Genomic DNA, 17,450 nt, shown 5'->3' with positions numbered 1-17,450 from the left:
GGACGTACTGAGGCCGGACAACAGGACTAAATGAGGACCTTTTGAGGATTAGAAGACTTCCTCAGGACAACACAATGTCCTCAAAAATTAATCCTCAGGACGTCCTAAGGACGTAGTTGTGCTGTCTGGGTGGTTACGGCGCTCAGATGCTGCCCGAAAGACGCGGATTCGATCCCGGCCGCGGCGGCCGAATTTCGATGGAGGCGAAATTCTAGAGGCCCGTGTACTGTGCGATGTCAGTGCACGTTGAAAAACCCCAGGTGGTCGAAATTTCAGGAGCCCTTCACTACGGCATATCCCTCATAGCCTGAGTCACTTTGGGACGTTAAACCCCATAAACCAAACCAAAATATTATAATGAACCAAGCTTGGCGATTAGTCAATTTTCAATGCCACAGCGCGTTGCAAGGACGCCGGGCAGCTTCGCCTTGGCACTGAAGATGGATGAATGGGAGATAGGAGCGTCCTTTTTGAAATGGAGTGGTGACAGTTGCCACCATGCCCGGATTTTTTTAATATATTTATTTAACGGTATTATAAATTAGTCTATACGCCATTTTTTTCCCAATACATTTTCAATCCTACACAATTCTAATCGTGTCACCTCTCTGCTTTTGAGCCACCAGTCTTCCAATCGCTTTTTTCTAACTTCCACCGCAGATGTTCTCACATTATAGTTATCTCCAAACCCTAGGGCCTCAGGAGTGACTGTGCCTGCATCGACATCCGGATGGATACCACCACATTGGAGTACATACAGCTCATATGTGCCATTTTATTGGTTGAAGTACTCGCACGAAGCACGGTAGCGCGGCGGCCATAAGGCAAACACGCAGCAGTGACACATGAGAGTGAGGGGCATGTCTCCTTGCCTTCTTTATCCTCAGCGCGCGCCGGTGGCAGCGCCGCGATAGAGGAGCATAGCCGCTGCTGGCCCATTCACAGTGGCCTGAGGTTTTTGAAGCGAAAAGCTTCACTAGGCTAGTCAACACCGGATGTGGCGTGCGCCGTGATCAATTTTAGCCACAGCTGCGCATGCGCGAGTTCGCCGTGTGATGTCACTGGAGAGGCGTGGTCGGCGGAGCCGCTGCCGACCGCGACTCCGCCGGTCGACCTTCGCCGTCGTCCGCGCGCTCTGCGCGTGTTTACCCAGTGTGGATCGGCGCGCGCTCGGCTTCCTCGTTTGACGGTATACTTGCAGCCGCGTATTTACCACAGTTACTACGCATATGCGGAAGGAAGGCTATATAAAGCGCTTTACTACACAGTTATCGTGGTACTCCCAGTGCATTGTGCGCGAACCTACAGCCATGATGTCAAACAAAGCATAACTGCAGCTTTTCGCTAGTATATCCAGGTTTAACCAGAGCTAAGCCCCTTCCATTTTTTTTTTGATCAAGACCGTTCAGGTAGACTCAGGTGCAGCAAAAGGATACCCGTTTTAACGTTAACTGAAAGGTCCTTTCGGGATTGTCCACTTTTATGAGGTCATTCATTCATGAACCGCTATCGATTTTTTATCGGTTCGGACCACTGTAGGCTGATCTGCGTGGCAAACAGGTTCGAGATGACGTCGAATTCAATGCGTGTGTCAAAAAGTGGTGCAACAACCTCAAGGGTTTTACGAGCAATCGTGTCATGGAAGCAAAGATGGCTGCAAGGCAGTGATTCAAATCGGAGGAGTTGTTCAAGGGAATTAAATATTTAATGGCATATTCAAAGGACAAAAGCTCCAATGCTACAAAATATTGTTTTCCTTGTGCTTATCATTATTGAGCTGTAGTGGATTATGCACTACTTTTCGGTTGACCTTTGTATTTAGAGGTATCATAGTCGTTACGGATCGAGACAAATCGATAGACATCGCAATATCGAAACCGAATCTGCAGAGCTGGTAGTGGGGCGCTGCTGTAGTAAGGCATGAAGAAAACTTCGCGCAAACGTGAAACTTGCGTGATTATTTTTTGCAATTTACAAGACTTTACAGTCATCTATTGCAAAAAAAAATGTAGCTATTTATTAGCATTTATTGTTTTGGTTTGCCAAAATAAAAGTTATTTTTATTGTCAGATGGCGCTGCAAATTGTAAGTTTATAAATTGCGGTTGAGTATTTGGCTTGTTTTTACAGACGGGTTGTTGGGATTTGCACGGCTTTCAATGAAAGACTACGTCAAAGAGCTCAAAGTTTCCACGTGCCGTGAGTGCGCGTGGGGACCGGTTTCGTTCACGGCTTTCCACGAGTGGAGAACTTGAGCGGCAGAATCAGATTCGTGTGATTGTGGGTGTAAGCAGGTCATCCTTGTGCAATGGCTCACAGCAACGGTAGCAACGGAGACAGTCTCCATACGAACGGCAGAAATGGAGAACAAGGTAAGTGACGCTTTTATAATGGCAGAGTCATTGTGGAAAGATTTGTTCTCTGCAGTGTTGTCGTGCAGTTCGGCGGCCTTGATTTGTTTCGGAATTTCGATCAGCCGCAGTGTTGAGTGTTTCCGGTCAACAAAAGGTTTTTTTGTTTCCTCAAGTGCCGTCGAACTCGAGAAGAAAAAAAAATGCTGTCCCAATTACTTTCTAATGCCATAGCTCACCCCATGGTGACGGGTGTGCTGTCTTACGCTGCAGACTTGCATTTTGGAGGGCCAGCAATAGCCTGCACCAAAAGCAAACACGCGCGACTGTCGTTTGATCTTCAAAATGCCGTATGTATAGTAATCGTTCCGTGTAAGTGAATAGCATCACGTAATATGCGTACCGTGTGGTATTATGGTAGTATTTGCTCTAATTCTGGCCGGACTTGTTAAGCTAAACAAAAACTGTGTGTGTGTGTGTGTGTGTGTGTGTGTGTGTGTGTGTGTGTGTGTGAGTGTGTGAGTGTGTGAGTGTGTGAGTGTGTGTGTGTGTGTGTGTGTGTGTGTGTGTGTGTGTGTGTGTGTGTGTGTGTGTGAGTGAGTGAGTGAGTGAGTGAGTGAAGGGATCGGGGTGAGGATATGACGGACTCTTGCGTGCATTCAGTCATCACGCAGGGCTGCATTATTGCCTTCCTCTTGAACGTGGGCCTCCTGCGCATATATGGATAGACGCGTGGCTTCGGTGGCGTGACTGAAATATTTTTCTAGGCGAATGCGTAGGAAGGGAAGGGAGTTTGACACGTGCCGACTTAAAGGAGAGGAGGTTGGATTAAGGAGGAAAGTGCGTCGTCTACACGAGGTCGAGCTCGTGTAGGAGGTCGCAGGCACAACCCAATAATTATGCCTCTTGCTGCTTGTGTCTATGCTTGTGCTCCATACATGTCCCTCACGTGGCTTTGTGATGTCAGAAAACTCTAGGTCACACTCCCTGGAAAATTAAATCAAGGGATATTTTCGGTCCTGTCCAAAAGATAAGCATGCCTGACTGTGTTCTGCAGTTTGGGCTCAAGGCTAGAGCTTAGTGCTTGCAGTGAGTGATCTGGCTGTCCGTGTCTAGTCAAGCTTCTTTACTAGTCAATGTCTTCACATTGCAGTTGATTACTCCACTTTACGTTACATATGTCTCGCCGTGAACTAAGGCCAGCTGAAAGTTTATCGCGTATAATCCAAGGCTGCCTTGTCTGTTTGCATATACAACGAGCCCACCAGCATCGCTTCATTGCATTACCAGAAGTTGTCAGTGTCTGATTTGACATAGCTGACATTTTGTTTTAGGCCATGCATACTGAACTTGTATAACCATTGAAAACTAAGAGCTTCCTCCATTTTATAGAGCAGCTTGCTTCGTCATGTTACGAAGCAATTTTGTGAGCATTTACTGGATTATGCTTTCCACTTTAAGTTGGTGAATTACGGTTTGAAGTCCACAAATAACAGTGCTGTGAATTGCAAGCTTTGTTGTATTACAAAAGCTTTGTAGCCATAGCCATGGGTTGGCAGCCATGTATAAGCCCAATAATTTATTGAAGGTGATTTACACTGTGGGTCATACTTAGAGGGAATACAACAAATGATAAACCAGCTTATAATGTGCAGAAAAGTGTGCTTACCGCAAAGGAGGACCATGGCTTCAGGCTCCTCCTCTTGAGCGTTCTGTGCCTTTTTTGGGTTCACTGCAAAGCTATTATCTCTGCATTAAGAGCCAGTTTAACCATTTCTCGTTTTCTCTGTGACATTTACTGTTCATTTATGCAATGGGCCATTAGCAGGAAGCATGTATATTGAACTGCTGCTTCTTATGATATTGTGGTCAAAGTTTGCTTTTTTTTGTTCAATTTCTGCTTAACCCAAAATTAAATTCTTTTATGTTTACTTTATTTGAAATCCTTCTTTTTAATTTTATCTAAATTTTTATACCTCTTGCTGTCTCATTTCAGCCAACGGCAACAGTCAAACTGATGCCAGAACCATTTTTGGAGGGTAAGTAGCATTTGACGTTGTAAATGTTAAAGGGATTCTGAAAAAAAAAGTATGTTGGCCTATATTGATTGATTACAGTGTTCTCATGATGAAGATGCTCCTTTAATGAAAACGGAGCTCCTATAGTATTGTCTACACGAAGCCGTTTCATAAGCACACTGCGATTAATCCTTTTTTCACATGTCTCTTTGAGGCTGGACTCAATCGCTATCGACTTTCAACCAGTGGTCTTGGAATCCTTGCTTGTCATGACGTCATCATCAACATTAAAAGTTTAACCCATTCGCTTCCAAAGACGGCGGAGTGCAGTCTGTTGTGAAAAAAATTTTGCTATCAGCAAATAACAGATGGCACCACAAAATAGGCTCTTTAGTTTTGGTTAATAGTTTCAATGCCAGATGGCAACAGCTTTCCTCTAGGTTCGTAAATATTTACGTGGCGAAAAAAAATAAAAGTATTGTTGAACAGATAGTAGAAGAGACTGTGTTGCCTGGACACAAGCGCTTAGGTAAGCCAGCTGCAACTCCATCTTCTATGGGATTAGAAGCTTGTGAATGAGCTTATTTTGCTCTTTGCTCGGCAGATACCACCTAACACCATGATGCAGAACCAGCCACGCAAATGCATAGTCTGGAAAGCCCTGAGCTAAAGAAGTAAGAGCCATTGGGAGTGCAAAAAATGCAACTTCACACTACTCATGTCTGAATGCTTTAAGGTTTTCCACACACATAAAAATGTCCTGATCTCGGTGTACGCATGTTCCGACAGCTGAATCAAACATAATTTGTGCCACCATGACATTTGTAGCTCGAGATATTGCTAATTTTTTCAGGTGACCCAGGTCTCGCTACGTGTTCAAAAGGACTTTGTGGTGAACATAGAAAAATTGGGGAAAGAAAATGTGTTTAATTGAGTGGAAGTAAAAGATAGTCCATTTTTTACTCCAAATTTCTGAGCAATAAAAACAAATTTTGCTGCCGAATGAATGTTGACAGAGGCAGAAAAAGGCAAGCAGTTGAATTTTACTTCGAACCGAAGGGTTGTCGCTATTGCCTCTTTAAGCAGGCTGCTTCAGGTTGGACGTATGCACGCTTTCTGTGCCCAAATGTTAGCGATGCCACCCTTTGCTGGTGTCAAGGCATCAAATGTAGTGGCAGTTTTGTTTCTTTACGTATGTGTCTTTTCTTGGGCTGCTGCATTCGCAGGATATTCAGCAGGCCGTTGCCGACCCCCCAGCTCCCAGTGTTGAGAACAGCGCTCGGTGCGGAAGAGTACAGCATGACGCGTCAAAGACGCGGCAAGTGCGTCATCTTCAACTACAGAGTGAGTATGCATCAAGAGATGAATGGCAGGATGCTACTGCCCTGGCACCTCATCTATTCGTTTATTTGAAAAGATGCAGTAAGGCATGTGGCACATATATTGAGCCAGAATACCACTAGAAAAGTAATGCTTTTGTTCAAAATCTGCTGAAGAAAGCAGCAGCCCAGTTTTATATTCACTTGGTCGCTGCAGCGTATTCTTCCAGCATCTATATCCCATGTGTTTTGGTATACAAAAGATGTGTCTTGCTACTCTGCAAGAACAATTCCATATTAAGACTGAAGATAGCTCTGTTAGTTGCTTATAATGTATGACTTTTTTTTCCCTCTTAATCTTTTTTATTTGTAGAGAAGCTTTCAGCAGTGCATCATCTTGAACTGAATGTCAAGCCTGTAGAGAAACGTTGCGCATATGTGACTATGAAGACTTCCATAGAGACTGTTCACTAACATTTAAAAGAGTGTAAACACCATATTTCCGTCATTTCTTTTTTCTTCGGAATGCTGTGTAATATATTAGTAAACATTAATTACCACTTCAAATTTTTCTATGCCTGGCAAATAATTTATGTGATTGAATTTTTTTGCAAGTTTTATTGTTTTGACAGCTGAAGATTCGCCCTAGCTTCAAAGTTATTTGGGCCACATGAGGCATAATGAAACTTCAGTGTTACGATTGCTTGTTCATTTTTTGTCATTCCAGCTCTAAGGGTAGGCCGGCATAAGAGTTGGACTGAATTGAAAGAGTGAAGGTGGCATGATGTCGCAAGTTTATTTTTTTCTTTGCTTGATCTCAACTGAACTTCAACATCATAGCAACCATTAGGACGTCAAAACTGAAACCAAAACAGCACGAGAGAATAAATTCAGTTCTGAACTATTTCGTGGACAAAGGAAAGTTACAAATGCTGATCCATGCATACTAATGACTTTCATGCCATTCCAAAGACGAAAACTCAGCCAATAATTTCGTGCCCATACTCCAAGGTAAATGCTGTAATGACAAACTGTGCATCATCACTGACTCTACATGGCAGGGCTGACAGCTCAGGAGTCGTCACTCCTGATCTACCGAATCACCAGGTGTATGGCTTTTATCAAAAGTAAGGAGCCCATGGGTTTGATTTTTAAGCCATTTAATAAGGCTTGTGTAATATCTACGGAAGTCCTAATAATCAGGTGTTTAAGGAAGGTTTCCCCTCAACTTCAAGAGATCTGGAAAGCTGGCGGTTCATAACAAGCCACACAACAAACCCAAAAGCAAACTCCTTGGGCTCTAAACTTTTGACAGCGGCTGTACATTGTACTGTGAAGCACAGGAACGAAGTGTAATCACTTCGTCTCAATAGTCCGTCTTACATCTCCATTTGTTTTCTTGTTGTCTTGCTCAATCGTTCACTGATTTATTTCATTCCCATCTACACACTTTGTGCGATGTAATTTTTGTTTGCCCATTGCTGGCTATTAAAAGCTCTGTTTTTGGCTAACGTAGGCTCTAGGTGAAGCCGGCTAGGTCAGCTTCTGTTTGTCGTCAGTGACCCTGGATTGCACATGGGCACTATGACGTGGCTGTGATTTTTTGTTTTAATACCGCCGCCGGAGAACAAAAGTGAATGAGGTTTCAGACTTCAGTGCATCTCCCTGTACACCATTTCTGTCCCACGCAGCGTTTCGATCGTCACACTGGGCTTTGCGAGCGGACGGGCACAGACTTGGATGCTGACACCCTCAGCAGCTGTTTCCAGGAGTTGGGCTTTGAGCCGGTCCTCCACACAGACCTGTCATGCAGGGATACTAAGAAGGAACTGGAGAAGCGTGAGTGACTGAAACTCTGAATCTGTGCAGCTGCAAAATCTTTCATTGTATTTTTATAAATTACATTCAAGCCCACTTATAACAAACCTGGTTGGCAGTCGCGTGGATTGTGTTCGTTGTGTCGGATGTTTGCAGTAAGTGGACTGCCTGCATTGCAGCCAAAAATACCAAGTCCGCCAGAAGCGGCGTTTACTTCTTAAGAACTGCATCATGCGCATCCATTTTCCTCTAAGCAGGTTCTGCCAGGGCACTTACCAGGCTCTCCTATGTGGTCATGTTCTCCTCGTCAAGATCCTTGCTGGCAAAAATGTGCTTGAGGGATAGGATAAAACTAACCTGTTTGAAGCGTCCACGGCAGCTGGTGGCAGGTCGGCTACATTACTCGGATTCCTAACGGTAGATGAGTGCTCGTCCTTTGTGCATACGCTGGTTTCATCAGAGAACTGCTCTGCGATGTTGTCGTCCGCACGAACGTAGTTATCCGGTGCAACATCCGGCTAGCTGTGAATCAACAACATGTTGCCAACAAACATTCGTGCGTGTGACCATGGTGTCTTCAACAGCGTCATCTATCATTTCTGTGCCCATGCTGTGACAAAAGTAGTGCAGCGCACGTGCGCAAAGGATGTATCAGCTGCACTGTCTGCTATCTGGCACCACCTGCATGTGGTAGCAGCACAAAAGGTGAAGCTGACTGAGCAGGCAGCGCATACCACGTGGTCAGCAAGGCATTCAAACTTTTCAAATCAGTGCCGCTGGTTGATCCACAGCCATGCATGTTACCTTCGGTTCCAATGCTGCCGCTATCTTGCGCATAGGGCTCTTCTGCTTCCATTTGGGACCCTCTCTCAGCTGGTGTCCATGCAGGCAGTGATTGACCTTATAGGCCATTGGCGCATGCTTGGCTGGCAATTACCTGCAGTTTCAGTGCCACCTTTTTCTTGCTTTTCAGGGTCGACACATTCTTTCCAGGTGGTGTTATGGCGGCTGGTAGATACTCTTCGGTCTCCGCGCTAAGCTGGAAGCGCGAGTTTTCAGTTAATAGGGCTAAGTTGCGGCACGTCCTTATTCACTATATCAAACTGTCATTCACTATAACACTTGTTCATAATAAGTGAGCATTCATTATATCTGCTTTCATTATAAGTGGGCTCAACTGTAATTTGATTGCATCACTTGTTAAATTGAATGCTGAGAGGGGCATACAGCATCTACTCTACGCACCTGTTGAATGTATGCACCGAAATTTGTATTAAGTTATCTGCAGTTGGTGCCACACATGTTTCAGAGAAAACGATTCAACAAGTTTTTCCTGATCACACCATTCTACTACTAGTATAGCATATCGGTGATATATTTTTCTCGAAGCAGTGTGTAATGAACCTGTGCTGATGTGCGCAGGCCAGGCAGTTCACTAGATGTCTCAGTGCAATGCTTGAACCAATTATTATCGCTAAATTCACCCGTGTTCAGGCAAAAGAATGAGGGTAACATTTGTACTTTAATGTGCATTAAGTTTTGGAGGTGTGATTGCATATCTCTTAATTTTGTAAGATGTGGTTAGAATTGTTAACTATTGTGTAGGCTTGGTCACAATAAACTGTCTGAATCTCCTGCAAGCAACTCGTTGATCTTAAGCATATTTTTCCTCAGCTTGGCTATTGGAGAAGAAACATTCTGAATACACTACTGTTAACTTTTAGCAAAAGAAGCACCACCTTTAAACCCTGTGTTTGGTACATGATAGCTTTAGCGTCTCATGTGCTAGTACTAAACCTAACGGGACTTATTAATTAAAGCTGTTGCTAAGTTAATTTAACTTTTTTTATTTCCCACAGTTGGAAAGGGGAACTACACCGATGACGATTGCTTCATCTGCTGCTTTTTGACACATGGCGGCGAAGACATGCTTTACACAAAAGACGGCAAGATTCCATCGGAGAGCATTATGGAACCCTTCCGTGGTGATGTCTGCCCCAGCCTTGTCGGCAAGCCCAAGCTTTTTTTCATTCAGGTTAGCATGACCATTCTGTTTTAGACAGCAGTTGTGGGGCTTCCTTAGAGCATTATGGGTTAGCACGTGCATTTCGTTTCATGAATGCCCCTCCTTCTGTTGCATTAAATTGTTGTTCAGAGTACTAAGGAAACAATTTCAAAACAGTGGAACACTCAAAACTGAAGTTGGACTATGCGGATAAAGCGAATGCTTTTCATGGTGCAATGATACCACCTCGAATGTTTTCCGTGAAACACTTTTGCAGGTAGTGAGCACCTAAACAAACTGTAATCGAAGACCCTATTTTGTGAAATGTTGTAAATGACCAAAAACAAGCCCATTGTTTTCTTGTTCACTTGATGTTATCCTTATGAGTTATAAGTTCATGATATCTTAGCTGGTATCATAAAAAAGCAAATCAAGATGGGTAAGGCTTGTAATGCAGATAAAAGACAACCGTTGGTTCCTTAGCATAATGGAGCGGACTCCGAGGTAATGGAATTGTAGCAGGGAGTAACTGAGGCAGGTGAGCAAATTGGCTTAGGAAATTTGCGGGGATGTGTGATGGCAGCTAATGCATGGCAGGGGATCTGTGGGACAGGCATACATCCTGCATTGCACATAACTGGGCTGAAGATGATGATTGCTAGTAACTATAGTTAGTCTCTGTTAAAATAAGGTGAAACACTTTGTATATAATATAGAATATATAGTGCATGCGGAGGATATAGTGTGTTGTGCATGGTGGGTATAAGGCAGCATAAAACTGCAATGAAAAGTGAAGTTATATACACGAAGCTATAAAATGTAGCACTGCTTTGTCAAAGACCATAAAGCCCATGTCCACTGTACCATGTTCTTTTAAAGGGACACTGAAGAGAAATTGAAGTTGGCTTGTATCGATAGAATACCAGCTCCTGATTACAAAAACTCCACTCATTCTGACAACAAAGCTGTTGTGACGTAGAAAAGAGTAAGAACCAAAATACAGGCATCGCCGCCACAGGCCAAACTCGCAAGTACAAGCGTGATGACGTCATAGGACAAAACAGTGTTGCTAGAACCATTGGCTCTAGCAACACTAGGAGACGAGAAGCCATGAATCACTGAGGCACAGCCAATGCATGTGCAAATCTCCTTGACGTCACCAGATGGCACTACACGCGCGCCTGCTGCATCGGGACCAATCAGCGCCTGCTCACCGGCGGTAGGCAGGCTCCCGGTATTCCACTAACGGTAACAAGGTACACGGTATGCTAAAGGTCTCTATTTGCGAGAACTTCGTTGACGACTTCGAGAGCGGGATCCATCATAACGCTGGCAAAACGCCGGTGCAAACGTAAACGAAGCGACGGTAGCGACGGCCGCAATAGCCGATAGATGCCTTCAACGTGCAGCCGACGGTAGCTTTCTTTTCGGCTGCTGCTAGGCCTCACTGCTGGCCGCCAGAAATCACGGAGTCTGTGTTACGTCATGTGCACGTCATGTGTCACATCACTTAGTCCTGTGTCGTCATAAGAGAATCCCAAGTTTGAATGAGAGCAGCGGGAAAACTTTTTCAACCTCGAATGCGAATTTCTTAGAAATGAATGCATCTTTCGCTGCCGGCCAAGTGGCAACAAAGCCATGAAATGCCGAATTATCGGATTTTGCTTTAAAAAAAAAAATATTGATAGAGCTCTCCTCACTGTCCCTTTAAGGTTGCATTTTTATGGTTTTCTCGCTGGCTGTTGTCCTACCCTGCAGGCCTGTCGTGGTGATCGGTATGACCCAGGTGCAGATGCAATCGTTGACACTTCTGATTCTCCCACCCGGCTCTGTCGCATCCCGACACATGCTGACTTTCTCGCTGCCTACTCTTCAGTGCCAGGTAAGCAGGCTGAACTTAATCACTGCATGGGCAGTTAAATGCATCAGTTCCCACCACGACCACATAACTCCTTTACAAGAGCCACTGCATGCTCAAACCACAAGGCCGCCACTGCGGTCTCTGAAAGTTCTCCGGCAGCCTGAAAATCTGCTGTCTGTCACAGAAAAATTCCTGTGTCTGACAGGGATTATGTCGTCTTGTTGCAGGCTTCTACTCGTGGCGCAACGAGAAGCACGGCTCGTGGTTTATACAGGGTCTGTGCTCGGTGCTGCGCGAGCAAGCGCAATCCTCCGACCTGCTTTCCATGCTGACTGTGGTGTGCCGCCTTGTGGCGCTCCACTGCGAGTCTTATGTTCCCGATGAGCCCAGCAAGCACCGCAAGAAGCAGGTGCCGTTCATCACCTCCTCACTCACACGGCGAGTCAACTTCCGGCAGTGACGGAAGGGGCTCAGTGTCTGTGACACTCAGCTGCTACCGATGGCAAGGTTGCAGCTTCAGTCCCGGTCGTGGCTGATGTATTTTGACGGAGGTCGAATGCAGAAGCGCTCGTGCGTTGAGGTTCTGGTGCACGTTAAAGGAACTCTGAGGGCAAGTAGAAGTTGGCCTGTATTGATACAGTACCCTGTCCAAATCACGAAGAGACTACTGTCATCGAAAACGGAACTTTTAGAAGCTGACAAAGACAAAAAAAAATATAGATGTTGCCATCACCGGCCTATTTCGCTAGCAAAATGCTTGCGTCGACACTGATTCTTGGGCGCGGATCCCAGAGGCTACACTGCACCGCAATTCACTTCAAACCGGTGATCACCCGTCCTTTTCAACAGAGATGTTGCTAGTTTGAATTGACTGGCAGGAGGATATTTAAATCCAATTGTCTCGCCGATAAATTCGTTTTATTACTCGCAACAGTAACTGGATGGAGCTTTCCCTCAGTGCGGACAAATTGAAGATTTCCTGCATTGATAGATTACTGTGCTCTAATGACAAAAAGGCTGCTTTTACAAGCGAGAAAAGTTTGAAAAATTAAATACATGCATTGCCACCTCCGGCTGTTATCACAGACAAGGTGTGACAATGTCAAGGTGGTTTTTCCTATGAGCATGTATCTCTGAGGCCTGGCTACATTACCATTCACTTCCAAATGCTAATCACACAGTCCGTTTTGGGTCTTCGTGGCACGAATTCAAATCAAGTGCAACAGGGAAAAGAAAATGTTACATTTTTTAGTCCAATTTTGTCGGCAATATAAATTCGTTAGCTGCCAGAGAAGCATCAGCATGCCCGCAAGGAGCCAGAGAATTATTTTTGCTGAACAAAAATTTAATAAGGTTGTCCTCAGCGTTCCTTTAAAGAACTGCTTGTGGTAGAAGTTAACGAGGTGCCTTTCACTGCAGCATACCTCATAGCATGGGTGCAGTTGTAGCTTTTTTTTTTTCTAGTTTACAGGCGGATACTAACTTGAAATCCGTCTTTCCTATGTATAGAATCTATACAAAGCAAAAGGTATGGACGGAATTCAAAAGAGACAGACTGATGTGAACCACAATCTAAAGTTGTGAAATGCTACTATTTCATTAACTGAGAAAAATCTACTTACACTTGTTGAGGATGAGACACCGTTCCGTTGCCAGCTGTGTCAAGTTAGTAAGCTCAAGCAAAAAAGTGGTGGTTGTTACGTAACTGCACCAGTGAATGTGGATATGCTGCTAGAGCTATTATAATGATACCTCATATTATTTATTGCAATATTTTATACTTTTGTGTTCAGTGCACAACTTTTCACTCTGCGGAGCTGCTGCGTGAAGAAATGAAGATGTCCGAGGAATTTTGATTGAGGTTTATTTTGGGTTGAGACACCAAAATCTTCATTGTAGATTTTCGCTTAATTTTAGTTTAGTGTTTCTTCTTTCAAATTATGTGCAAATTTAATTCACTACAAAACTTAAACCAGAATTCTTCAAGAGCTGGAATGACAACAAATGATGTATCAGCAGTTTTATTGCCTTTTTTTGTGTGTGTGTCTCACGTGACCTCAAGACCAACTACATGCCATTGCCAGCAATCTGTTGGTGAAACTGAAACAGCTTCAAGAAGAAATTCAATTCCAAGTTATTTAGCAGTTGTAGGCAAATATCACACGGTGTTCAATGTTTATTAGTGTCTAACTCATCATTTGAAAAAAGAAAACGTGCAAATATCATGCGGTGATTCACATTTATTAATGCCTAACACGTCATTTGAAAGAAGAAAATGCGCAAAGAAAAATTTGGTGTCTTTAGTCGTTTAAGATAGTAAGACATTGATAAACATTAATTACTATTCGAGATTTATATGTAATTTATAATTCAATTTTTTCTTCCATGTAGTTCAGTTTTATGTTTTAGCAGTCGGGTGGTGGTTCTGATGTCACAAACAGGTCTCATACCACGCAAGGCATAAGAAAACTACCATGTCATAACTGTTTGTGCACTTGTTGTCATTTCGTTCTCAGGACTGGGCTAGCGTATGTGTTAGAGCTCATTAAACAACAGAGCAGTGATTTATTGCTGCTCTTGTATGTCTCGCATGATCTGACATGTACTTGTGGCATTGCAATTGTTATTCAGCTGCTGAAACTGAAACTACGCTGACGAAGGAATTCAGTTATCAATCATTTACTCGGTGTACAAAAGTTCGCATGGTGATTCATGTTTGCTAATGTCACATGCATCGTCCTACAGGGAAAACAAGGGATGAGTAACTTGGTGTCTCCACTGCCTAAGTGGAATCAGGCACAAGGTAGCAGAGCATTCCGTGTTGCGTGTTTCTAGTGAATATATCTTTGCGCAAGTTTTTACTGAATACTTGAGTGCACTAGAGAAATTTTCCTATTATCCCATACTTTTATCTTTGACTACATTTTTCTACAATACATGAATGTATATTTTATAATAAACTGACTTGATTGTCCTACTATTATGCTACAGAGTAACGCTCTCCTTATTTTGTGCAGACATGTCTCTCCAGGAAGACAAGTATGCATGAAGAACCTGACACAAACATTTCTTTTACCTTGGTGCAATTCTTAAAGGTGGTGGCAAAAAACACGCTCTGCAGACGGCGGAGTTTTATATGTCTGATTTGCAGTTTTGGTATCAGTGGGTGATGAGAAAAAAAAAAAAAACAGCAGGACATCACTGACCTATCCGTAGATGACGGCGGCACTTCGTCCATAAAAGCTTGTATTGCCATATAATGTCCACAAAAGGTATGTATATTGCCATATAAAGTAGAAAAGCTGTGATGCGATCAGAGCTGATACGAGTTTCAGCATGATTCGAATTTGTATAACTCACTGTAGCCCGATATAGCCCGCACATTGCCTGCGTCATGATTGCCATTTGCGTAGTACACACTGTAAGCAGATAGCAGTGGCACCTGGCTGTAAATAAATCCCGTAAGCCGTAAAGAGATCTGCAAGAATGCATTTCCATTGCTTCTGCTTAGGGATCCATTTGTTTTTGGATGATTCGTGCATTTTTCGGGCCCCCATGAGATTCTGCTGTAGCACGGGTACAGTTAAACCACGGTGTAACAAAATCGAGAAAAGTCCGCAATTTTTCGTTATATGAAGGTTTTTGTAATATGTATCTAGTTTTCATGTGAAAACTCAAAAAGGTGTGCAGAATGAAAATCGGGTTGAAATAAATAATTTGAATAAATGTAGTTGAAATGACCTACCAAGTGTTTGCAATAAACCCCCTTTACTCAAATTCTTAAACATGGAGGGTCGTTTTGCGATTGCATTGATAACGTGAGCGCGCCAGCGGCCGTCACAGTTTCTACTGTGGGTCACACGGCATCGCAGCTGGTGGGTTAGGAAGAGTAGGGGAGTTAGAAAAATCCCTCTTTCCACATGCTCGTCTTGTGGTCTGTCCATCCATCATTGCACTCTGAAAACTGGCTCTTTGCCTTGCTTTGCTGCCGCTCTCTGCCATCCCAGCTTTCACTGAGTGTCTGTTGTCAGCGCTTAAATCACGCGAGCAACCGAGCAGTTGCAATGGGCGTGTATTGCTTGTCTTGTGCCTTTTTTGTCATGTGCCTTTTTTGTCATGTGCTTTTTTGTTTGTGCAAAAACAAAAGCTACGGAGTCTGCTGCATCTGCTAAGGAGAGATGTCGATCATGCTGAAACACAGTACATTGCGTCAACTGTGTTCACTCACTGAGATCGTAGACGTTCTCATGACCGTTCGCGTATTATTGTCGTGAAACTTTCATGTGATCAAATCGCATGTCAAGTAACGCAGTACTAGTAAATGGATAGGTGGCATGGCAAGTTCGTTACGTCGAAGTTGACCGCCACAACACCTTCATTACATGAGTTTGCAAATACACTTGGTTCAATAGTGGCTGTATTGAGTAATTCAAACTTTATAATAACAAGGATTTGCTGAATGAAGGTTCGTTAGATCGAGGCTTAACTGTATATACAAAGGCATGTCTGGAAAAGGTATTGCAATTGAGCCCTTTTATAAGAAAACTTGAAGATTGAAGTAAAATTTGCTGGGCTAGTTGGTTCATAGTGATGAAGAGTGTAACTATGGAAAAGGTTAGGACGACAACATGAAGGAACACACATGACACCTGGTGACAGTGGTGTAGCCAGAAATATTGTTCAAAGTGGTGTTATGCCGCCAGTGGTGTTATGCTGCTGGTAAAACAATAAAGAGAAAGAGAGCCTGTGCCAAGCCATTATCTTATATTCATTTTTCTGCTTTAATAATGCCGAAAGGTTAGTTCTTTCGTTCACTGCAATATCTAAATATGAGCGCACACAGAACTCTGAGGACTTGATTCGTAAGGAACACTTGTTCTCTCACAAAAAAAACTCTTACAAAAAATTGTGGCTATTTACAATATTTTCACATAATATACAACACTACAAAAGCTTCTGCTCTGCAACTGTCAGCAACTGTGAAAGAATGGCATTTGTCAAAACTGCTACTACTACCCCATGCATGTGAACCTGCACCCGGTGTCAGAGGCACTTTGAAAATGGAAGCACTTTTTATTTTCACAGTAGTTTACAATCAGTTGAAGACAATGGAAAGGGTGATAAAGTATGCTGACGCGAAAAGGTATGTTTAATTGAGTGAACTGTGCCTACAATTAAAAGGAGTGCCATACGTTGTCCGATGACGGAGAAGAGTGACTCTTTTCTGCAATAACTTCCTCTTCCTATTAATAGAGCTACGACAACGTACATCAGTCTTTTCGAGAATAAACAACAGAGGACACAAATGTACCAGAACATTCCTCAGTAATTACTGAAGCACAAAAATAAGGGCCACTGTTAGAAATTCAGCACGCACGGCAATACATAAAACTTCTTTGAGTTTCCTCTACAAGCTGAATGTTATGTAAAATTGTCTGTTCATCTCCGCATCCTAATGCACAAAAAGTAGGAAACTAGTCTGTCTTCTTGCGTTCAGGTTACACAGTCAGCCGAAGCCGCCGCCGGCCGACGGAAAGATTCAAAAGCACAGTTCCTGGACTGTATCCCGGTGAGTGTTAAGAAGTGCACATTCCAACAACCACTGTAGATGCTTGTGCCACCTCTTTTTTCTTAAAATCGTCCAGTGTCAACTTTGGTCGTTTCTTTGAGCTCGTTGCTAAAGCGCCAACATAAGGGCCCACACACACACACACACAGTTAGAACGCGATTGAAAGTGTACTTTAAGAACTACAATGAAACATCACCATAAACGTCAAAATCAACAGAGTGAAGCTTCTAGCGAGGCAGCAGTGAGTCTTAAGGGGATCTCAATGTGGAGCGAAGGGACAAAAGCATTTTCAGATAGCTTAGGTGCTGATCTGAAGGTGTTGCTAGCTGTCTATGTCCCAACGCTTACGTACGTTAAGTGCAAGATTTTTTTCAGTATGTACACTGCTACATCCGCACTTTTAGTTCAGCACATGCAAACGGAGACACAATATTATAACTTCAGATTAGTAGTGCCATCTAGTTTTTAGAACAGGAACCATTTTTATCAACGAACCGACACACATATTT

At 43.4% G+C, this 17,450-nt stretch overlaps 1 protein-coding gene across 3 annotated transcripts; it reads left to right on the top strand.

Moving 5' to 3' along the window:
* Window positions 1–1,478: 1,478 nt before the first annotated feature.
* On the top strand, window positions 1,479–13,468 carry LOC149365606 (caspase-7-like). 3 transcript variants are annotated; one of them, XM_089544504.1, is made up of 7 exons: window positions 1,479–2,371; window positions 4,347–4,389; window positions 5,595–5,712; window positions 7,379–7,526; window positions 9,365–9,540; window positions 11,269–11,392; window positions 11,599–13,468. In XM_089544504.1, the coding sequence occupies exons 1-7, from the start codon at window positions 2,308–2,310 to the stop codon at window positions 11,829–11,831; spliced, it is 906 nt and encodes a 301-aa protein (XP_089400630.1). In that variant the 5' UTR covers window positions 1,479–2,307; the 3' UTR covers window positions 11,832–13,468. The 3 variants fall into 3 exon arrangements, with proteins under 3 accessions (XP_089400630.1, XP_089400647.1, XP_089400639.1); XM_089544521.1 differs by lacking the exon at window positions 4,347–4,389; XM_089544513.1 differs by lacking the exons at window positions 1,479–2,371; window positions 4,347–4,389 and adding an exon at window positions 4,937–5,042.
* The last annotated feature ends 3,982 nt before the right edge of the window (window positions 13,469–17,450 follow it).

Source organism: Amblyomma mixtum, chromosome 1, assembly GCF_055824585.1.
Source record: "Amblyomma mixtum isolate Tamu chromosome 1, ASM5582458v1, whole genome shotgun sequence".
Taxonomy (NCBI): domain Eukaryota; kingdom Metazoa; phylum Arthropoda; class Arachnida; order Ixodida; family Ixodidae; genus Amblyomma; species Amblyomma mixtum.
This window is presented reverse-complemented; position numbering and strand designations above follow the sequence as displayed.

Coding starts and splice junctions, on each gene's coding strand:
- LOC149365606 (XM_089544504.1), top strand. CDS start 2,308: ATGGCTCACAGCAACGGTAGCAACGGAGACAGTCTCCATACGAACGGC. Junction 5,713..7,378: donor GCGTCATCTTCAACTACAGA/GTGAGTATGCAT, acceptor TGTCCCACGCAG/CGTTTCGATCGTCACACTGG. Junction 7,527..9,364: donor TAAGAAGGAACTGGAGAAGC/GTGAGTGACTGA, acceptor TATTTCCCACAG/TTGGAAAGGGGAACTACACC.